Below are 21,788 nucleotides of genomic sequence, written 5' to 3'. Positions count from 1 at the left end.
TCTCTTCCAGCTTTGTGCAGTGGCAGTATCATACCCAATGAGGTTTATCTGAGGCGTGCTATTATTGCTCATTGAAAACTTTTCCCTAAATGTTTATTCTATATTACAATAAAAAGATCAATCTGAATTACAGAATGTTTTCAAACAAATACATTAACTTACTTTTGATTTTACTGCACGTTGTGGACAAAAATATAAAAGACTTATAAGTTAATAAAAATGCAATTTATCAAATGCTTGTATTGTATATTTTATCAATATTCTTGACCATATTTCACTTATTTCTAGATTTACAAGTAATTTTGAAGGAGAGTCTGTCTTTTCTTAAAAAGCTATAGAATCGGGCTTCCCTGGTGGCGCAGTGGTTGAGAGTCCGCCTGCCGATGCAGGGTACACGGGTTTGTGCCCTGGTCCGGGAGGATCCCGCATGCCGCGGAGCAGCTGGGCCCGTGAGCCGTGAGCCATGGCCACTGAGCCTGCACGTCCGGAGCCTGTGCTCCGCAACGGGAGAGGCCACAGCAGTGAGAGGCCCGCGTACCGCAAAAAAAAAAAAAAAAACTATAGAATCTCAGGCTAGTTTCTCCTTATTTCCAGTTAGGATTCTGAATATTTGAAGAGTAAAATTTTCTTGGAATGGTTTTTTTTTTTTTTTTTCCATAAGAAACACTGAGAGGCATAAAGGTAGAGTGGAAAGGCAAGCAGATTTTCATCTTGGTGTTTTACTACTAATTTGTGGATCACTTTGTGTTAGTCATTTAGCCAGTCTGGGTGTGCAAGTTCCCATCCAATATAAAATGTTACATACTTTTATGTGTATATAGGATCATAATCTCAATTCAGAAAATCATGTTCTCTGATTGACTGGATCTTTTTAAAAAAAAAATTTCTTTTTTACTAGATGAAAGAGTCTTTAAATTCTATAGTGCTTTACAGTTTTCAAAAGTTTCATATACATAATTTCATCTAATCTCATAATAACCCTCTTTTCCCACACTACCCTTAAATTGCCCTCCTCGCTTCCATCTTCCCACCAGTAACCACTAGTTCTCTATATCTGTGAGTCTGCTTTTTTGTTTCATTCACTAGTGAGTCACTGGAGCTTTGAAAACAATGGTCACCCTTTAGTTTTCTAATGTGTAACATAATTTTTAAAGCTTTTATAAACTTGGATTACCAGTATTTCAACTAGTAGTTGTTTTTTAGCTGATTTCAGGTTTGTCATACGTTTAAAATTTTAAAGCCTATGTTTTTTTCTACAGTGACGGCAATGTGTGCTGTCAAACATTTATTTGTAAAATAAAGGAGAAAAGGAAAAAGGAGTATAAAAAACCTATAATCCCATAACCCAAATACTCCTAAAATTTTGTTGTATTTTCTTTCTGTTTTTTTTTACGCATAACATTTTTTTCTTCTTTTGAATGTAGCCCACCATTTATCAAGTATTGTCACATCTATTGAACATTACCAAGAAGTTGATATTACAATTGTCCACTTTTACAGATGTGAAACTGCTGCATACAGAGATTAAATAATTTTTCTAAAGTCAGTCATATAATAAATGCTGGACACTGAATTTGAACCCTTTTTTGTCTCAGTCTGTTCTCCTAGACCCTAATGTTGTCTTGCCCCCACTTCTAATGAGATAGAATTGACATATAGCATTGTATTAGTTTTTGGTGTACAACATAATGGATTGATATATGTATTGCAAAATGGTCAGCACAATAAGTTTAGTTAACATCTGCCACCACACATAGTTGTTTTTTTTTCCTTTGTGATGAGAACTTTTAAGATCTACTCCCTTAGCAACTTTCAGATATACAAAACAGTATTGTTAACTATAGTCACCATGCTCTACATTACAGCCTAAGGACTTATTTTTCTTATAACTGGAAGTTTGCACCTTTTGACCACCTTTACGCATTTCACCCACTCCTCCCCCTGCCTCTGGCAACTACCAATCTGTTCTCTGTATCTATGAGGTTTTTTTTTTTAAATATTCCACATGTACGTGAGATCATATAGTATTTGTTTTCTCTGATTTATCTCACGTAGCGTAATGCCCTCAAGGTCCATCCATGTTGTCACAGATTGCAGGATAACCTTCTTTTCATGGCTGAATAATATTTCATTGTATATACCACATTTTCTTTATCCATTAATTCATTTATGGACACTAAGTTTCTTTCCATGTCCTGACTATTACTAATGCTGTATTGCTTCTTGATTATCATGCTGTAGATTTATTCTTTTAATATGTAAATGAATAAACCGTGCAAATGTGGCTTAAGTTTGTACAGTTTTTCATATCATCTTATTGGTATGCTATTCCTGAGAAGCACTGGTATCTATTTTATAGCATTGCATAGTGGTTTCAGATATGGACTGTGGAATAAAGTAGATTTGGGTTTGAAGTAAGGTAACTTTAATTGCTTCAGTTTTCTTATCTGTAAAATGGGGATAGTAGTATCTGAATCATGGGTGGTTGTGAAATTTTTATTCTCAGTTTTTACATTTTTATGTCACTAAGCATAGTGCCTAACACTGAGCATTCAATAAATAACAATAGCAATTCATATTACCAATAAACTAAATTCAGAAGGCAAGTAAACTAATGTTTAGATGTTTTGTGAAGGACTAAAATCATTTTTTACCCACTGTGTTTACAACCACTGTCTGGCACTTAGATTTCTGTCAGTAAATATTTGCTGAACATTGGTCATGCTACTTTTAAATGTCCAAATTAGGACTGGAACTTAGTGTATTTTGTCATCCTAGATATCATGTGGATACCTTTAGCCTTATTCTTAATTTGCCTCCAACTTTTAGCATGCTGATATTTAGATTAAGTTGAGAATTTTTGAGATTGTTATGAACACCTCTTTTCCTGTGTGTGAATTTTTCCTTTTCAGGGCTAATCACCATTGGTCCTTCTGCAAATGCCTGCTTTTGTATGGAACTATGATGAAACAAAAGAGAAAGGAAAGGGTTGGAGGGAGAATGTTTTCTTTCTGTGTTTGTGCTTTGTTATTTGTTAATTTAGTGTAAGTCCTAAGGTACCTTGTACTTGTTTCAGGAACAGGTGTATACTGGGAAATCTGCTAATTTGGAGTATTGTGAGCTAAGCAAAAGAGAAACCTATCTTGTATAAAAATAGATGGTAACAGGACAGAAGAAATCTTAGCGAGGAAGAAGAGAAGGAAGGAGCTTAGCTTTCTTAATCCCATCTGCTTACAACTTCCTCTACTTTTGCAATACACTTTGGGAGCTATGCTCTATGTCTTAGAACTATAGAATTCTCCTTTCTTATGGCCAGGAGGTAACTTTGGGAGCATCCGATGGAGAATTGTGTAATGGACAAGGAGGAGACATGTCCCAGGGTCTGTCCGAAACTGAGTCAAGCATATTCCTACAGAAACATTGTAAGAAATGGTGGCACTATGAATAATGATGTTTGGGGCTCGCCTGCCCACCTGGCTCCCCGTTTCTGATGGGGAGAACTGTGGTATAGATCAAGTAGAATGACATAGAATCAGGAGTCAGACAAGCCTGAGTATGAATACTCGTTCACAACTGTGTGATTTGGGACAAATTAATGTCTCTAAGCCTTAGTTTCTTTACTTAGTCCCTGAGCTAACAGTTGATTAGGGCAGAGATCTTTATTTAATCAACAAGCATGAGGATTTAAAGGTTAACCAGAAACAGTAGACTATTTTTCGGATCCCCTAGAGATTATTTTGCTCTTTGGTAACAATATTCTTATATAAGTATATGCAGCCATCCTGTAATTTTTTACACTTTAAAAATGTACCACTAGATTATATTGGCAGTGCTATAAGGTGGTTTTTTTTTTTTTTTTTGCATCACCGTTTTCCAGATATCTCCCTTACTTATATTAAATACATAGGAAAATATAGTTAATAATAGCTTATTGAGCACTACTATAGGGTTAGGGTTAGGGTTTCTTCTAAGTGCTAATCAAGTATTAACTAATTTAATCCTTTATGAGATAGGAGTCATTACTATCCTCATTTTTCATAATAGAAAATTGAGGCACTTTAAGGTTAAGTAACTTGCCTAACAGCACAAAACTAACAGGCTCTAGAACCAGTATTTAAAACTAACTAATCAGTGCCAGAATTCACTACATTATATTGTTCCAAGATTAGTCTTATTTATAATCTTTTTCTTTTGTTTCTTTCAAGTGCAGTTTTAAACAGTTAAATCTTTGTTCTTGACACTGTGAGCTGTTAAATTATTCTTGCTTGAGTTCACCTTTTTGCTATTGGAAGTAAATTTTTTCCCTTTTGGCTTTTCTGAATCTGCAGAATATAGGGTAGTGGTTCTTAAATTATTTGGTCTCAGGGTCCCTTTTCATTCTTAAAAATGACTGAGGAACTTATGTTTATATGGTTTTGTTATTTTGGGGTTTTTTTGGCGGTACACGGGCCTCTCACTGTTGTGGCCTCTCCCGTTGCGGAGCATAGGCTCTGGACGCACAGTCTCAGCGGCCATGGCTTACGGGCCCAGCCGCTCCGCAGCATGTGGGATCTTCCCGGACCGGGGCACGAACCCGTGTCCTCTGCATCAGCAGGCGGACTCTCATCCACTGCGCCACCAGGGAAGCCCTATATGGGTTTTATCTCTTGGTATTAACTGTTTTTGAAATTAAAACAAAAATCTAATAGTATTTTTAAAGATGCATCAGTTTTTTTAACAGCTTTATTGAGGTACATTTTACATCTTTAAATTCAACCTTTTTAAAATATATGATTCAATGATTTTAATAACTTTACCACGTCATGCAACCACCACCATAAATCCATTTTAGAGCATTTCACCTTCCCCATTAAGATCCTTCTTACCCATTTGTAGTAAACCCCATTCCTAGGCCCTGGTCCAGGCAACCACTAATCTACTTTCTTTTGAATTTGCCTTTTCTAGAAACTTCATATAAATGTGAATATATAATATGTGGTGTCTTATGTCTGGCTTCTTTCACTTAGCATATTTTTGAATTTCATCTATGATTTAGTACGTTAGTAGTTTGTTCCTTTGTGTGGCCAGATAATAGTCTATTATACGGCTAACCTACATTTCTTTATCCATTCACCAACTGATGGAAATTTAGCTTGTTTTCAGTTTTTGGCTGTTATGAATAATGCTGATACGAACATTATGTGCAAATCTTCGTTTGGGCATGCTTTCATTCTCTTCTGTAGATACTTAGGAGTAGTAGAATTGTTAGGTCATATTGGTAGACTTATATTTAAAATTTTTGAGAAACTGCCAGGTTTTTACATCATTTTATATTCTCACCAGTAATCTATAAGAGTTCAAATTTCTACACATTCTTGCCAATACTTACCCTTTTTCTTTTATAGCCATTCTGGGATGTGAAGTTATTTTGATTTACATTTCCCTAATGATTAATGATGTTGAGCATCTTTTCATGTGCTTGTTAACCATTCATATATTACCTTTGTGAAATGTGTGCTTAGATCTGGTGCCCATTTTTTGGTTGGGTTGTTTGTTGTCTTACTGAGTTGTAAGAGTTCTCTGTAAACTATAGATACAAGTCCTTTATCAGCTATGTGTTTTGCAGAAATTTCCTCCCACCCTGTCACTGCTTGTCATTTCATTTATTTAGTGGTGTCTTTTGAAGTACCAAAATTTTTAATTTTGATGAAGTCCTATTTATCCATTTTTGAAAATGTAATGTGCTTTTGGTGTCATATCTAAGAAATTTTTTCCTAACCTAAGGTTTTGAAGATTTTCTCCTATATTTTCTTCTAGAGGTTGTATTGTTTTAGCTCTTACAATTAGGTCTAGAACCTATCTTGAGTTCATTTTTGGCTGAGGTGAGGGTTTAAGTTCATCTTTTTTTGTGTGGATATCCAATTTTTAAAACATACATTAATAAATTTAAAGTAATAATGACTCATTATATGATAGATAAATAACGTGTTCTTTTTAAAAATAACTAATTTCCAAAACAAATAGTGAGGAGCGATGTTGATTTATGTTTTTTTTTCTGTCTGGCTTAATAGAATACTATTTCTCCTGCCTACTTCTTAATTCATTCTGTTGCAGTATCACACATCATATATATAGCCTCTAGAAAACTCTTATGAGAGAATTAGAATAAAAAAGTCAAATAATGCCTTAGTAGTGTAGTAAAAATAGTTTAATCTCGTGGATCCCACTAAAAAAGTGTGTTTTGGGGGGGTCTGCATATAACACTTTGAAAAGCTCTTGTATAAGTTTATTGATTAATTTCTACTTTAAAGTCACTTTTAGGATTTCAATTAGGGCATGTCATTTCTTGGTATCTCATTTTATCATCTGATTTGTGTTTTGTTTTATTATCCTAGAAAGCTTTTAGGGTGTCTTCTAAATTTTTGAAAATATATAGTATTTTAGGATGATGATTGAGAAATTTTATAGGCCAGGGATTAGCAAACTGTAGTCAGTGGACCAAATCCAGCCAATTTAGGATTTTGGTAAAGTTTTGCTTGTTTTGGTAAGGGAAGTTTTATTGATACACAGCCACACACAATCATTTATGTATTATCTATGGCTCCTTCCACTCTACAAGGACAGAGTTGAGGACGTGTGACAGAAACCATGTGGCCTGCAAGCCTTAAAATACTTACCTTCTGGCCCTTTAAGTAAAGTTTGCTGACCCCTTTATAGATTACAGTTTCTAATGGCTGATGTTTCAGCAGCAAGATCGAAAGTAGTTTTCTATAATTAATTAATTCTATAATTAATCACACCATCAGCTTTATAGTTAATAATTAGAAAAGATACTGAACTACCACATCATACTGGGAAGTTAGACTTAGTCTTCTTTTTTTTTTTTAAATAAATTTATTTATTTGTTTTTGCCTGCATTGGGTCTTTGCTGCCGTGCACGGGCTTTTTCCTAGTTGCGGCAAGTGGGGGCTACTCTTCGTTGCGGTGCGCGGACTTCTCATTGCAGTGGCTTCTCTTATTGCGGAGCATGGGCCCTAGGTGCGTGGGCTTCAGTAATTGTGGTGCATGGGCTCAGTAGTTGCGGCTCACGGGCTTAGTTGCTCCACAGCATGCGGGATCTTACCGGACCAGGGCTCGAACCCTTGTCCCCTGCATTGGCAGGTGGATTTTTAACCACTGCGCCACCCAGGGAAGTCCCTAGACTTAAATCTTATTGACTTGACATTCTTTATATTTTCTTAGTTATTTTTCAAAGGATATTTTCCTCATAGTCAAAAAGTTAATTTCTTGTTGAGGAGAAAGAATGTTATTAATTGTTATACACATCAAATTAAGATACATTGTAAAGTGCATCTTTCAAACGAATATCTTAAATATAAAAAGATGTTAAAGAGATTGTCAAAATCAATCTCCTTGTCCCATTTTGTGTTTTTTCAGGATGATCTTGAAGACCTTATTGTTAATTGGGATGAGAGCAAAAGTATTGGTGATATCTTTCTTAAATATGTAAGTATTTTATTTCCTTTTTAAGTTTTCAGATTAAAGTATCATCTCAACAAGGACTGACAGGGAATGAAAGTTACCTGTTTAAATGTGAGAGCTTTTTAAACACTTTGACATAGTTGTGTTTGTAAAATATATTGCAAGTGTTCTTCTCTTCTGAAACATGCCTTCTCTATACAGTCTAACACTTTCTTGATAGCTCAAGGTCATCATTAGGAACACTAATTGTTGTATTGTGCTACAAACATTTTACTATATATATGTTATTTGCCTCTTATAAATAGCCACAGATTAATGATTTTTTTGGAATTTTCAGTAATCGAGTTTTAGTCATTTCTTTCCTTAGTTGATAGCAGTTTTTACTGTCTTTGTGTCTGCATAAAAGTTTCTAATGAACTGTTTCTTCTCTAAGATAAGAACAACATAGTTTATCAAATAAAGTATATTAATTTTGGATGAGATGCTGTGAATAGGATTTATAAATTTCTTTCAGTCTCTTTGGATATGATTTGTAAGTTTCACTGCCTTGGATTCTTGCCCATTTACTTTTGTTTTCCGAGGTCTCCTAACTTTGATCTTTACCCTATATCCCTTAGATGTTTTTTTTCTGGTTGGTTGAGAATTCCAAATATGCAAATTATTGTCCCATATCTTTTTGATACCTGTTAGTCTCAATTAGTCAAGACATTTTCCTTTTTTTTGTTTTCATTTTACCTAAAAATTACCCAGTACAGTTGGTCTTTTAATGGTGGTTTGGATCCTTCAGTAGATAATAGCATGTTCTTGGATTCTGTGTAGATCAACTATAATTACTATATTCTGAACTTATAGAAGTTTTAAAACTTTGTCATGTTTATATCAATACTATAAGCTTTAATATACTTCTTTTTCTTTTTGAGTCTTTATTTGCTTTTTAGGCTTTAGGCTCTGGGTACCAATTGATGCATTTTGTTTAGCAGTTAACACAGTAGTTAGTGAAAAGTTTATAAAATAAATTCCTGTATTTAACTTGAGAAGAAACTTACTTTAAACTTTTATTTTGGGTCCAGTGTGTCAGATTTTGACTATTGATTATTCAACTTTAAGTTTCATTGACTAAGGGTAACATCCATTACCAATTAATGTGTTGTTTTTTTTAATTGTTGCTAGTCAAAAGATTTGGTAAAAACGTACCCTCCATTTGTGAACTTCTTTGAAATGAGCAAGGAAACAATTATTAAATGTGAAAAACAGAAACCAAGATTTCATGCTTTTCTGAAGGTAATGTGCATTTCTTTCAAATAAAAATCTAATGAGTTCATTAAAATTATACCTTTAGTAAAAATGTATCCATGTAAGAACACCTTAATGTTATCTGTTAACTTTAGCTTTACCTGAGAGTGGCAGTGATGTTTGGCTTCACAAGTTTTGACATGCTACAAGCAGGATCCAAGAGGCAGCTGAATGAATATGAATGTTGTCTGTGGTTTTTTTTTTTTTAATTTATTCATGTTTTAGTTCTCAAACACCTCTAAAAATTTTCCAATGAGTTTTGTTTTGCTTTTAGTGATTTTTTTTTCTTACCAGTGCCTTACTTTGTTTATCCAAATGGTATCAGCATAATTAATATTTTAAATTTGTTTTTTTTCTTTTGAATGGTGTAGATGTAAGAGAAACTCAAATGAAATGTATAAGACTGCTTAGAGAACTCACTCTCTGTTAAAGGTGTTAATCCTTGGCTTGCCAGGAGGCCATTTCAGGCCTTGGGGGATTATTTAGCCACAGTAATCTGCCAGAGAACGAACAACTGCCACCCTACTTGTGTTAGTTCTTATCAGGGCACAAATGATAAAAGTGTAATCTAGTAAATGTAATGTCTAATCTTTGCAGAAAACCTTTTAAATAATTATTGAATAAATTAATTCCTTTCAGATAAACCAAGCTAAACCAGAATGTGGGCGGCAAAGCCTTGTTGAACTTCTCATCCGACCAGTACAGAGGTTACCCAGTGTTGCATTACTTTTAAATGGTACTTGTCTGATCTGTTTCCAGACAATTTTGGATGTTTCTATGCAATTGTTTTGTTCTAAAAAATTTGAAAAATTTCTCATTTTCAAAATTCTCTTAGGTTTCAACTTTAAAGCTTATATCTTTTACATAGGAAATATCTTTATGGATAATCTGAATAATCACTGGTGCTACAAAAATTCACTCTGGCCTAAAATGCTTTATTTGTTGTGATATCAATTATATTGACTAGTATTGTACTTTTTGTCTGTCTACTAAAAGTCGTCTTATATTTCATGGTGCATCACTAATTTCACGATCAGTTTACATCCACACGAAATTCACCCACAAAATTACAAGATCAGAGATGATTAATATGTCTCAAGTGATTTAGTCTTTTTCTGAATCTTAGTAAAAGTTCTTTCTGCTTCATTTTATGCTTTTTTTTCTTACATTGTGCAGAACACTCTTGAAACATAACATCCGTTTATTCTAAAACTTAAACTACAGATATAAATGAAAGGGATTTTTATAGCAGAGTTAATTTTTATGAATAAATATGAATAAATTATGCCTGCATGAAAAGAAAGGCATATTTATATGCTTTTATATTACCTGACTAAAGTAGTGAATAGTTTTAGGACAGTCAATTTTTTTTTATTATTTTTAATTATTTTTTTTTTTTTTGCGGTACGCGGGCCTCTCACTGTTGTGGCCTCTCCAGTTGCGGAGCACAGGCTCCAGACGCACAGGCTCAGCGGCCATGGCTCACGGGCCCAGCTGCTCCGCGGCATGTGGGATCCTCCCGGACCGGGGCACGAACCCATGTCCCCTGCATTGGCAGGTGGACTCTCAACCACTGCGCCACCAGGGAAGCCCAATTTTTATATTTTTTAAATTTAAGTATGAAAATTAAATTACAAATAGGAATAAGTATAATAAAGCATTTTGGTCCCCAAACCTTAACTACAGTAGTGTGTGTAGCAGATAAGGAGGCTAAGTTTGTGACTGTGTAATCTATTGTCTTTAAAGTATATTGGTTAAACTATGAGTTATGGTTGTAACTACAAAAATTGATCATATTTATTCTCTTTGAGGTTATCTAATGTAGTTTAGAATTACTAATATAAGATGATTTCCCCAGTCTTTAAAAGCTATCCTGTTTTACAGATTATAGGAAGAATATATGAACACATGAACTTTTAACTTTACAAAGCAGGGTATTTTTTAAATTTATCTTCATTATTGTTTCCTTAAGTACTTATAGGAATTCCATCAAATGTTGTCATGACTAAAATGAACTTGATTTCTAAGCCTTTCTTCTATCATTCCACTTAAAAGATTAGGTGGGCCTGGTATTGGGGAACAAACAGTTAGATGGAACATTATAAGCAACTTGGGTAAGAAGAGTCAAAGTGTAAGCATCTCATGAACCTACAAACTAAACAAAACCATCTCTTGAGGACACCAACTGCTTTCTGTGATGGAGCCATGGACCCCGCTATGAAATATGGCATATATAATGATTTCTTAGCTAATTGAGAATCATGTGTTTTCCTTCAGCACTATGGAGAGAGTTTGAAGAATCTAGGAGTCCTCAAGCTTTACTAGAAGGGAATTGAAATAGTGTAAGAAAATCTGTTACATATTCTGGAAATTTAGTCAATGAAAAAACATGGCAACTTTAATACATTTAAGAAGAGAGCTCTTAAAAGGGAACATTGCATAAAACATTTTTTTTTTTTTTTTTTTTTTTGCGATACGCGGGCCTCTCACTGTTGTGGCCTCTCCCATTGCGGAGCACAGGCTCCGGACGTGCAGGCTCAGTGGCCATGGCTCACAGGGCTCAGCCGCTCCGCAGCATGTGGTATCTTCCTGGACCGGGGCACGAACCCGTGTCCCCTGCATCGGCAGGCGGACTCTCAACCACTGCACCACCAGGGAAGCCTGCATAAAACAAGTAAAAGTTAGATATTATTTTTAAAAAATTAATCAACCTGTATCTATCAAAGTGGACAGCATTTTTAAGTCATAGTTGGAGAACCAATGAATTTTTTTTAATCATAGAGAAAACATTTTATCATTACAGATCTTAAGAAGCATACAGCTGAAGAAAATCCTGACAAAAGCACTCTAGAAAAAGCTATTGGATCACTAAAGGAAGTAATGACGTACGTACATTATTTCAATTTTTTATTGCTCCTTAGATTTAGAATGGAATTGGTAGAACAACTAGAATCATAAATGGTGAGAAAAATATCAGTAGCATAATTCTGTAATAGTATCTAAATTATTTTATAGCAGTGTAGTCACACATTAAAATGTTAGAAGTATTGTTAAGCATACAATAATTAATTTAAAACATATTTCTGAAGGTATTGAACTATTATGCAGAGAGTAACAATGGTTTAGAAATTTGAAAATTGTAAAAAATACACAAGTAGACATTTTCTTCATATACCTCCAGTCTTGGCTTGTTTTTGTCTTCATATTCTTATAAACTACCCAAATGGAAATTGGGAATTTGACCATGATGTAAAGAAGAAGTTTATAATACTTTTTTCACGTTAGCTTTGACTTTTTGTTTCTTACTTTGAATTCTATGGAATTAAATTGATACAGTTTGTTGGAGATGTATTAAAAGTATAAACTCAAAGAAATTTACTAGGGAACTTGATTGTTAAACTTAAGCTGTTTACTGTAGGTTTAACTTGAAGACATAGCATTGATCAGAAATGATTTTTTCCTGACTAATATGATCAAAATTGAAAACTCTGTTGCTGTTAATTGTTTTGCTTCATGAAGGGCGAGGGCATTTCACTTCTTTGAGCTTTACGTAATAAACATATTCAATAGATTTAAATGATTTCTGAGATTCCATGAGGTGCTTCTATGTGAAATAGCGTTTCTTAAAAATACTTGCAAAGGAGCGCCTAGAGAGAAAGATTACTATCTCTAGTGAAAGGATCCAGCAGTAGCATAATGCTCAAATTAATGAATACCAGCTTCTGTTGCTGCTGAAAGCATTATGCATATTTTGGCTTTTGCTTATGATTGTATATTATATGTTAATCAGCCAGCCTTCATGCTTTTGCTTTGTTATTTTGGGATCAGGATAATAGTGTTTTTCAACACTTTGTGGTTTAACGTACTCACACGTTATTTAACTTGATCCTTTCTACAAACTACGAATTAAGCAGTGAGTGTTAACGTATTTTCATAAAAGAAAAAAGCTTTTAGGTTTGTTGGTTTTTTTTCTATTCTCTATTTCATTCATTTTCACTGTGATCTTTATGATTTCTTTTTTCCTGCTTGCTTTAGATTTAGCTTGCTCTCTTTTCCTCCCGTGTCTTACAGTAGAAGGCTAGGAAACTGATTTGAGATCTTTTTTTTTTTCTTTTTCTTTTTTTTTTTTTTTTTTGCTGTACACGGGCCTCTCCCGTTGTGGAGCACAGGCTCCGGACGCACAGGCTCAGTGGCCATGGCTCACAGGCCTAGCCGATCCGCGGCATGTGGGATCTTCCCGGACCGGGGCACGAACCCGTGTCCCCTGCATCGGCAGGCAGACTCTCAACCACTGCGCCACCAGGGAAGCCCGAGATCATTTTTTTTTTTTTTTTTTTTTTTGGCGGTATGCGGGCCTCTCACTGCTGTGGCCTCTGCCGTTGCAGAGCACAGGCTCCGGACGCTCAGGCTCAGCGGCCATGGCTCATGGGCCCAGCTGCTCCGCGGCACGTGGGATCCTCCCGGACCGGGGCACGAACTTGTGTCCCCTCCATCGGCAGGCGGACTCTCAACCACTGCGCCACCAGGGAAGCCCCGAGATCATTTTTTTAATTGTACACTTTTTTTTTTCACTTCTTTAAATTTATTTATTTATTTATTTTTGGCTGCACTGGGTCTTCATTGTTGTCTTCTTTGCTGTGCGGGGGCTTTCTCTAGTTGCGGTGAGCAGGGGCTACTCTTCATTGCGGTGTGCGGGCTTCTCATTGTGGTGGCTTCTCCTGTTGTGGAGCACAGGCTCTAGACGTGCAGGCTTCAGTAGTCGTGGCACGTGGGCTCTAGAGCGCAGGCTCAGAAGCTGTGGCACACAGGCTTAGTTGCTCCGTGGCATGTGGGATCTTCCTGGACCAGGGCTCAAACCCATGTCACCTGCATTGGCAGGCAGATTCTCAACCACTGCGCCACCAGGGAAGCCCCTAATTGTACACTTTTATAGCTATAAATTTCCCTTTAAGCATTGCTTTAGTCATATTCCATAAATTTTGTGTTTTTGTTTTTGTTTATCTGAAAGTATTTTCTAATTTCCCTTGTGATTACTTCTTGACCCATTGGTTGTGTAGGAGTGTTTTGGCTAATTTCCACATATTTGTGAATTTTCAAAGTTTCCTTTTGTTATCAATTTCTGATTTTACTTCATTGTTTATGGAAAATATACTTTGTATTATTTCAGTCCTTTCAAACTTTTTGAGGCCTATTTTATGGCTTAACCTGGAGAATGTTCCATATACACTTGAGGAGAATATATTGTGCTCTTTTGCATCATTTTACTTTCAGTCTATTTATGTCTTTGTATGTAAAGTGTATCTTTTGTATACAGGATATAATTGGCCTTGCATTGTTTCCTGTCTCACAGGAATTGACTTCCAGTGACTTGAGAACCCTGTTTCGTTATACTTTGATTGTTTTTATTTTTTTAGTTGTTTCAGGCAGAGTATATTTTTTTCCTCCTTATTCCATCTTGTCCATTAGTCTTAATTTTTATTTCAGTGAAATGATTAGCATATGACTTAGGAATGATTTGCATAAAACCTTACCTGAACTTATACTTAGATTATGAGAACCTGAAGTTTGTACCATTGTAACGTATTTTAGGAAGTGAGTGAGTATAGTGAGTATAATTTAAAAAAAAGACACAATATTGTAAGGACTAAAGCAAAATATACTTCTCTGAAGGGTTGTATGAAATTTTTTTTAATGTAGTGGGATACTTTTAGGGAATATTTTAACTGATACAGGTATCAAAATTAAGATAGACTCACATGGAAGGATTTTTGTTTGTGACACGAGATGTATGTATATACAGTTTTTATAGTCTTGTTCTAAAAGTAACCTTATTAATTTTTCAGCCATATTAATGAGGATAAGAGAAAGACAGAAGCTCAAAAGCAAATTTTCGATGTTGTTTATGAAGTAGATGGATGTCCAGTAGGTATTCATTTTTGATGATTGTCAACTTATTTTCTTTTTCTTGTTAACGGTTGACCCTTGAACAACTGGGTGTTAAGGGCATCAGCCCCACCAGTGCAGTAGAAAATCTGCATGTAACTTTATAGTTGGCCCTTTGTTTCTGTGGTTCTGTATTCATGGATTCAACCAATCATGGATCGTGTAGTACTTATTTATTGAAAAAACACTGTGTATAAGTGGACCAACACAGTTCAAACCTGTGTTGTTAAAGGCTCAACTGTATTTAGATTCTGCAGTTATAATATAAACAGAATCTCAACACAACTTTCTTTTAAATTATAACTTTTACAAATTATTTGCTATAAAGTAATCTTTTTTATTAATATTTTCAATCTATTCAGGCTAATCTTTTATCTTCTCACCGAAGCTTAGTTCAGCGAGTTGAAACAATTTCTCTAGGTGAGCACCCCTGTGACAGAGGAGAACAAGTAACCCTCTTCCTCTTCAATGACTGCCTAGAGGTAAAGTTGTCCTTTATACAGTATAATAACACTGCTGTTTTGTGTGACTTCACTGAATGTTTAAAACCAAACTTTGATTTAATGACAATAACTTTAAATTAATTTAATTAAGTGATTAAAGTAAATAGCTTAAAGTGAACTTTTTTAAAGTGAATTTTTTTGATGAGACTGGTTGTTGACTTAATACTATTAATTGAATGCTTTTAGGAGAAGGCCTAATATTAAGAAATGTGATGATTTTTTATGACTTCAGATCGAAGTCACAATGAAAATTTAGTTTATTTCCATGCAAATAAATGCTTAGGTGAAGAATTTTAGGAACTTCTTATATCTATGTATATTTCTTCAAGATTTACAAAATAATTATGAGTTCTTTTTGAAATTTAAGTAGATTTTTCCAGCAAAGAAATCAGTATTTTGTTGAAGAAGGAGATAAGTGGATTATTTAATACAATGAATTTATAATCCCCTGATTTCTTCCTTAAGTCTGCAGGTTTTAGAGTGAGTTAATGGTCAGTTTATCAGATGCGGTGCAATGATTCTAATTCTAAAATTCTTATCTACCCAAGTTAAATTTTTTCCCCATATTAGTCCTACAGGCAGATTGAATTATATTTATGTGCTTTTTCAACCCCTTTCTTTCATTCTTTTATTCGTGTATTTTTAATCAACTAAACAGTCTAATTGGGGGATATAAAGGAATGTATTTTCCTTCATCTCAGAAAATAGAACACATTCTATCTTCTAATGATAAAGTCATTAACCAGGAGACTCATTTGACATTTGTGTTATTGGGTAACTTTTTGTTGCATTCATTGAAGTGATTTTGATGAGTTGCCTTTTTCTTTAAAATTTATACTTCTTCCTTTTATTCCTTTCTACTTCATTTCTTATCTAGTGCTACCCTCTTGTATCATGCACATTAGTATTTTTTTTTTAACATCTTTATTGGAGTCTTAATTTTTTTTTGCGGTATGCGGGCCTCTCACTGTTGTGGCCTCTCCTGTTGCGGACCACAGGCTCCAGACGCACAGGCCCAGTGGCCATGGCTCACGGGCCAAGCCGCTCCGCGGCATGTGGGATCCTTTCGGACCCGGGCACGAACCCGTGTCCCCTGCATTGGCAGGCGGACTCTCAACCACTGCGCCACCAGGGAAGCCCTGGAGTATATTTGATTTACAATGGTGTGTTAGTTTCTGCTTTATAACAAAATGAGTCAGCTATACATATATCCCGATATCTCCTCCCGCTTGCATCTCCCTCCCACCATCCCTATCCCACCCCACTAGGTGTTCACAAAGCACCAAGCTGATCTCCCTATGCTATGTGGCTTCTTTCCACTAGCTATCTGTTTTACATTTGGTAGTGTATATATGTCCATGCCAGTCTCTCACTTCGTCCCAGCTTACCCTTCCCCCTTCCCATGTCCGCAAGTCCATTCTCTACGTCTGCCTCTTTATTCCTGTCCTGCCCCTAGGTTCTTCAGAACCTTTTTTTTTTTTGTATTCCATATATATGTGTTACCATATGGTGTTTGTTTTTCTCTTTCTGACTTAACTTCACTCTGTATGACAGACTCTAGGTCCATCCACCTCACTACAAATAACTCAGTTTTGTTCTTTTTATGGCTGAGTAATCCATTGTATATATGTGCCACATCATCTTTATCCATTCATCTGTTGATGGACAGACACTTAGGTTGCTTCCATGTCCTGGCTATTATAAATAGAGCTGGAATGAACGTTGTGGCACATGACTCTTTGTTTTTTTGGGTTTTTTGGGTTTTTTTTTTTAATTTTTCAATTTTATTTTATTTATTTTTTTATACAGCAGGTTCTTATTAGTTATCCATTTTATACATATTAGTGTATATATGTCAATCCCAATCTCCCAAATCATCACACCACCACTCTCCCCCTTGGTGTCCATAACATTTCTTCTCTACATTTGTGTCTCTATTTCTGCCCTGCAAACTGGTTCATCTGTACCATTTTCTAGGCTCCACATATATGCATTAATATACAATATTTTTCTCTTTCTGACTTACTTCACTCTGTATGACAGTCTCTAGATCCATCCACATCTCTACAAATGACTCAATTTTGTTCCTTTTTATGGCTGAGTAACATTCCATTGTATATATGTACCACATCTTCTTCATCCATTCATCTGTCAATGGGCATTTGTGTGTATTGAAGAATCCTTGCATTCCTGGGATAAACCCCACTTGATCATGGTGTATGATCCTTTTAATGTGCTGTTGGATTCTGTTTGCTAGTATTTTGTTGAGGAATTTTGAATCTATGTTCATCAGTGATATTGGCCTGTAGTTTCTTTCTTTGTGACATCTTTGTCTAGTTTTGGTATCATGGTGATGGTGGCCTCGTAGAATGAGTTTGGGAGTGTTCCTCCCCCTGCTATATTTTGGAAGAGTTTGAGAAGGATAGGTGTTAGCTCTTCTCTAAATGTTTGATAGAATTCACCTGTGAAGCCATCTGATCCTGGGCTTTCGTTTGTTGGAATATTTTTTATTTTATTTTATTTTATTTATTTTTTTGTTTGTTGGAATATTTTTAATCATAGTTTCAAATGCAGTGCTTTTGATTGGTCTGTTCATATTTTCTATTTCTTCCTGGTTCAGTCTTGGAAGGTTGTGCATTTCTAAGAATTTGTCCATTTCTTCCAGGTTGTCCATTTTATTGGCATATAGTTGCTTGCAATAGTCTCTCATAATCCTTTGTATTTTCTGCATTGTCAGTTGTTACTTTTCCTATTTCTTTTCTAATTCTATTGATTTGAGTCTTCTCCCTTTTTTTCTTGATGAGCCTGACTAATGGTTTATCAATATGGTTTATTTTCTCAAAGAACCAGCTTTTAGTTTTATTGATCTTTGCTATTGTTTTCTTCATTTCTTTTTCATTTATTTCTGATCTGATCTTTATGACTTCTTTCCTTCTGCTAACTTTGGGGTTTTTTTGTTCTTCTTTCTCTAATTGCTTTAGGTGTAAGGTTAGGTTGTTTATTTGAGATGTTTCTTGTTTCTTGAGATAGGATTGTATTGCTATAAAGTTCCCTCTTAAAACTGCTTCTGCTGCATCCCATGGGTTTTGGGTCATCGTGTTTTCCTTGTCATTTGTTTCTAGGTTTTTTTTTTTTTTTTTTTTGTGGTACACGGGCCTCTCACTGCTGTGGCCTCTCCCGTTGTGGAGCACAGGCTCCGGACGCACAGGCTCAGCAGCCATGGTTCACGGGCCCAGCCGCTCCGCGGCATGTGGGATCCTCCTGGACCAGGGCACGAACCCCCATCCCCTGCATCAGCAGGCGGACTCTCAACCACTGCGCCACCAGGGAAGCTCTCTAGGTATTTTTTGATTTCCTCTTTGATTTCTTCAGTGATCTCTTGGTTCTCAACTAGTGTACTGTTTAGCCTCCATGTGTTTGTATTTTTTCCTGTAATTGATATCTAGTCTGATAGCATTGTGGTTGAAAAAGATACTTGATACAATTTCAGTTTTCTTAAATTTACCAAAGCTTGATTTGTGACCCAAGATATGATCTCTCCTGGGGAATGTTCTATAAGCACTTGAGAAGAAAGTGTATTCTATTGTTTTTGGCTGGAATGTCCTATAACTATCAATTAAGTCCATCTTGTTTAATGTATCATTTAAAGCTTGTGTTTCCTTATTTATTTTCATTTTGGATGATCTGTCCATTGTTGAAAGTGGGGTATTAAATTCCCCTAATATGAATTTGTTACTGTCGATTTCTCCTTTTATGGCTGTTAGCATTTGCCTTATGTGCTCCTATGTTGGATGCATAAATATTTACAATTGTTATATCTTCTTAGATTGATCCCTTGATCATTATGTAGTGTCCATATTTGTCTCTTGTAATAGTCTTTGTTTTAAAGTCTGTTTTGTCTGATATGAGAATTGCTACTCCAGCTTTTTCTTTTTTTTTTTTTTTGTGGTACGTGGGCCTCTCACTGCTGCAGCCTCTTCCGTCACGGAGCACAGGCTCCGGATGTGCAGGTGCAGCGGCCATGGCTCACGGGCCCAGCCGCTCCGCGGCACGCGGGACCCTCCCGGACTGGGGCACGAACCCGTATCCCCTGCATTGGCAGGCAGACTCCCAACCACCAGGGAAGCCCTCCAGCTTTCTTTTGATTTCCTTTTGCTTGGAATATCTTTTTCCATCCCTTTACTTTCAGTCTGTATGTGTCCCTAGGTCTGGAGTGGGTCCCTTGTAGACAGCATATGTACGGGTCTTGTTTTTGTATCCATTCACCCAGTCTGTGTCTTTTGGTTGGAACACTTAATCCATTTACATTTAAGGTAGTTATCGATATGTATGTTCCTATTACCATTTTCTTAATTGTTTTGGGTTTGTTATTGTAGGTCTTTTCCTCTTTTGTTTTTCCTGCCTAGAGAAGTTCCTTTAGCATTTGTTGTAAAGCTGGTTTGGTGGTGCCGAATTCTCTTAGCTTTTGCTTGTCTGTAAAGGTTTTAATTTCTCCATCGAATCTGAATGAGATCCTTGCTGGGTAGAGTAATCTTGGTGGTAGGTTTTTCCCTTTCATCACTTTAAATATGTCCTGCCACTCCCTTCTGGCTTGCAGAGTTTCTGCTGAAGGATCAGCTGTTAACCTTATGGGGATTCCCTTGTATGTTATTTGTTGCTTTTCCCTTGCTGCTTTTAATATTTTTTCTTTGTATTTAATTTTTAGTAGTTTGATTAATTTCTGTCTTGGCGTGTTTCTCCTTGGATTTATCCTGTATGGGACTCTCTTTGCTTCCTGGATTTGATTGACTATTTCCTTTCCCATATTAGGGAAGTTTTCAAGTATAATCTCTTCAAATATTTTCTCAGTCCCTTTCTTTTTCTCTTCATCTTCTGGGACCCCTATAATTCGAATGTTGGTGTGTTTAATGTTGTCCCAGAGGTCTCTGAGACGGTCCTCAGTTCTTTTCATTCTTTTTTTCTTTATTCTGCTCTGCGGTAGTTATTTCCACTATGGTATCTTCCAGGTCACTTATCTGTTCTTCTTTCTCAGTTATTCTGCTATTGATTCCTTCTAGAGAATTTTTAATTTCATTTATTGTGCTGTTCATCATTGTTTGTTTGCTCTTTAGTTCTTCTAGGTCCGTGTTAAACACTTGTTGTATTTCCTCCATTCTATTTCAAGATTTTGGATCATCTTTACCATCATTACTCTGAATTTGTTTTCAGGTACACTGCCTATTTCCTCTTCATTTGTTAGGTCTGGTGGGTTTTTACCTTGCTCCTTCATCTGCTGTGTGTTTCTCTGTCTTCTCATTGTTCTTAACTTACCGTGTTTGGGGTTTCCTTTTCGCAGGCTGCAGGTTCGTAGTTCCCATTGATTTTGGTGTCTGGCCCAGTGGCTAAAGTTTGTTCAGTGGGTTGTGTAGGCTTCCTGGTGGAGGGGACTGGTGCCTGTGTTCTGGTGGATGAGGCTGGATCTTGTCTTTCTGGTGGACATGACTGCATCTGGTGGTGTGTTTTGTGGTTTTGTGGTGTCTGTGACCTTATTATGATTTTAGGCAGCCTCTCTGCTCACGGGTAGCGTTGTGTTCCTGTCTTGTTAGTTGTTTGGGATAAGGTATCCAGCACTGTAGCTTGCTGGTCGTTGAGTGGAGCTGGGTCTTAGCGTTGAGATGCAGATCTCTGGGAGAGCTTTCGCCGTTTGATATTACATGGAGTCGGGAGTTCTCTGGTAGACCAGTATCCTGAACTTGGCTCTCCCACGTCAGAGGCACAGGCCTGACACCTGGCTGGAGTACCAAGACCCTGTTAGCCACATGGCTCAGAAGAAAAGGGAGAAACAAAGACATAAAGAAAGAAAGAAAAATAAATAAAATGAAGTTGTTAAAATAAAAAATAAAAACGTTATTAAAAATAAAAAAATAAGAAGTAATTTAAAAAAAGAAAAGAAAGAAGAGAATGACCAAAGCAAAAAACAGATCCACCAATGATAACAAGCGCCAAAAACTATACTAAAAAAAAAAAAAGCAGACAGACAGAGCCTTAGGACAAATGGTAAAAGCAACGCTATACAGACAGAATCACACAAAGAAGCACACACATACACATTCACAAAAAGAGAAAAGGGGGGGGAAAAATCTATGTATTAAAAAAAAAAAATAGGAAGAGAGCAACCAAAGCAATAAACAAATCTACCAATGATAATAAACTCTAAATACTAAACTAAGATAAACATAAGACCTGACACAAATGAGATGCAGAATGCAAACCCGAAGTCTACAGTTGCTCCCAAAGTCCACCTCCTCAATTTGGGATGATTCGTTGTCTATTCAGGTATTCCACACATGCAGGGTACATCAGGGTGACTGTGGAGATTTCATCCGCTGCTCCTGAAGCTGCAGGGAGAGATTTCCTTTCTCTTCTTTGTTCCCACAGCTCCTGGGACTCAGCTTTAGATTTGGCCCTAACTCTGCATGTAGGTCGCCTGAGCGCATCTGTTCCCACCCAGACAGGACGGGGTTAAAGGAGCAGCTGATTAGGGGGCTCTGGCTCACTCAGGCCAGGGGGAGGAAGGGGTACGGAATGCGGGGCCGAGCCTGCGGCGGC

The 21,788-nt window shown here is 36.2% G+C and overlaps 1 protein-coding gene and 1 non-coding gene across 11 annotated transcripts in view; both read left to right on the top strand.

Moving 5' to 3' along the window:
* ECT2 (epithelial cell transforming 2) overlaps positions 1-21,788 on the top strand; it is a 64,021-nt gene that overhangs the window by 22,330 nt on the left and 19,903 nt on the right. For all 10 annotated transcript variants that reach the window (XM_060011126.1, XM_060011127.1, XM_060011123.1 and 7 more), the window contains 6 exons: positions 7,417-7,485; positions 8,632-8,742; positions 9,394-9,490; positions 11,558-11,639; positions 14,598-14,676; positions 15,060-15,179. In XM_060011126.1, the coding sequence (XP_059867109.1) occupies positions 7,417-7,485; positions 8,632-8,742; positions 9,394-9,490; positions 11,558-11,639; positions 14,598-14,676; positions 15,060-15,179 (558 nt within the window). The remainder of the gene's footprint in view (positions 1-7,416; positions 7,486-8,631; positions 8,743-9,393; positions 9,491-11,557; positions 11,640-14,597; positions 14,677-15,059; positions 15,180-21,788) is intronic.
* On the top strand, positions 9-149 carry LOC132425176 (U4 spliceosomal RNA). The gene has a single exon (XR_009519373.1). It is a non-coding gene; the product is annotated as a U4 spliceosomal RNA (small nuclear RNA).

Source organism: Delphinus delphis, chromosome 4 (assembly GCF_949987515.2).
Source record: "Delphinus delphis chromosome 4, mDelDel1.2, whole genome shotgun sequence".
Taxonomy (NCBI): domain Eukaryota; kingdom Metazoa; phylum Chordata; class Mammalia; order Artiodactyla; family Delphinidae; genus Delphinus; species Delphinus delphis.
The sequence above is the reverse complement of the archived record's forward strand: the minus strand, read 5'-3'. Positions and strand labels throughout refer to the sequence as shown.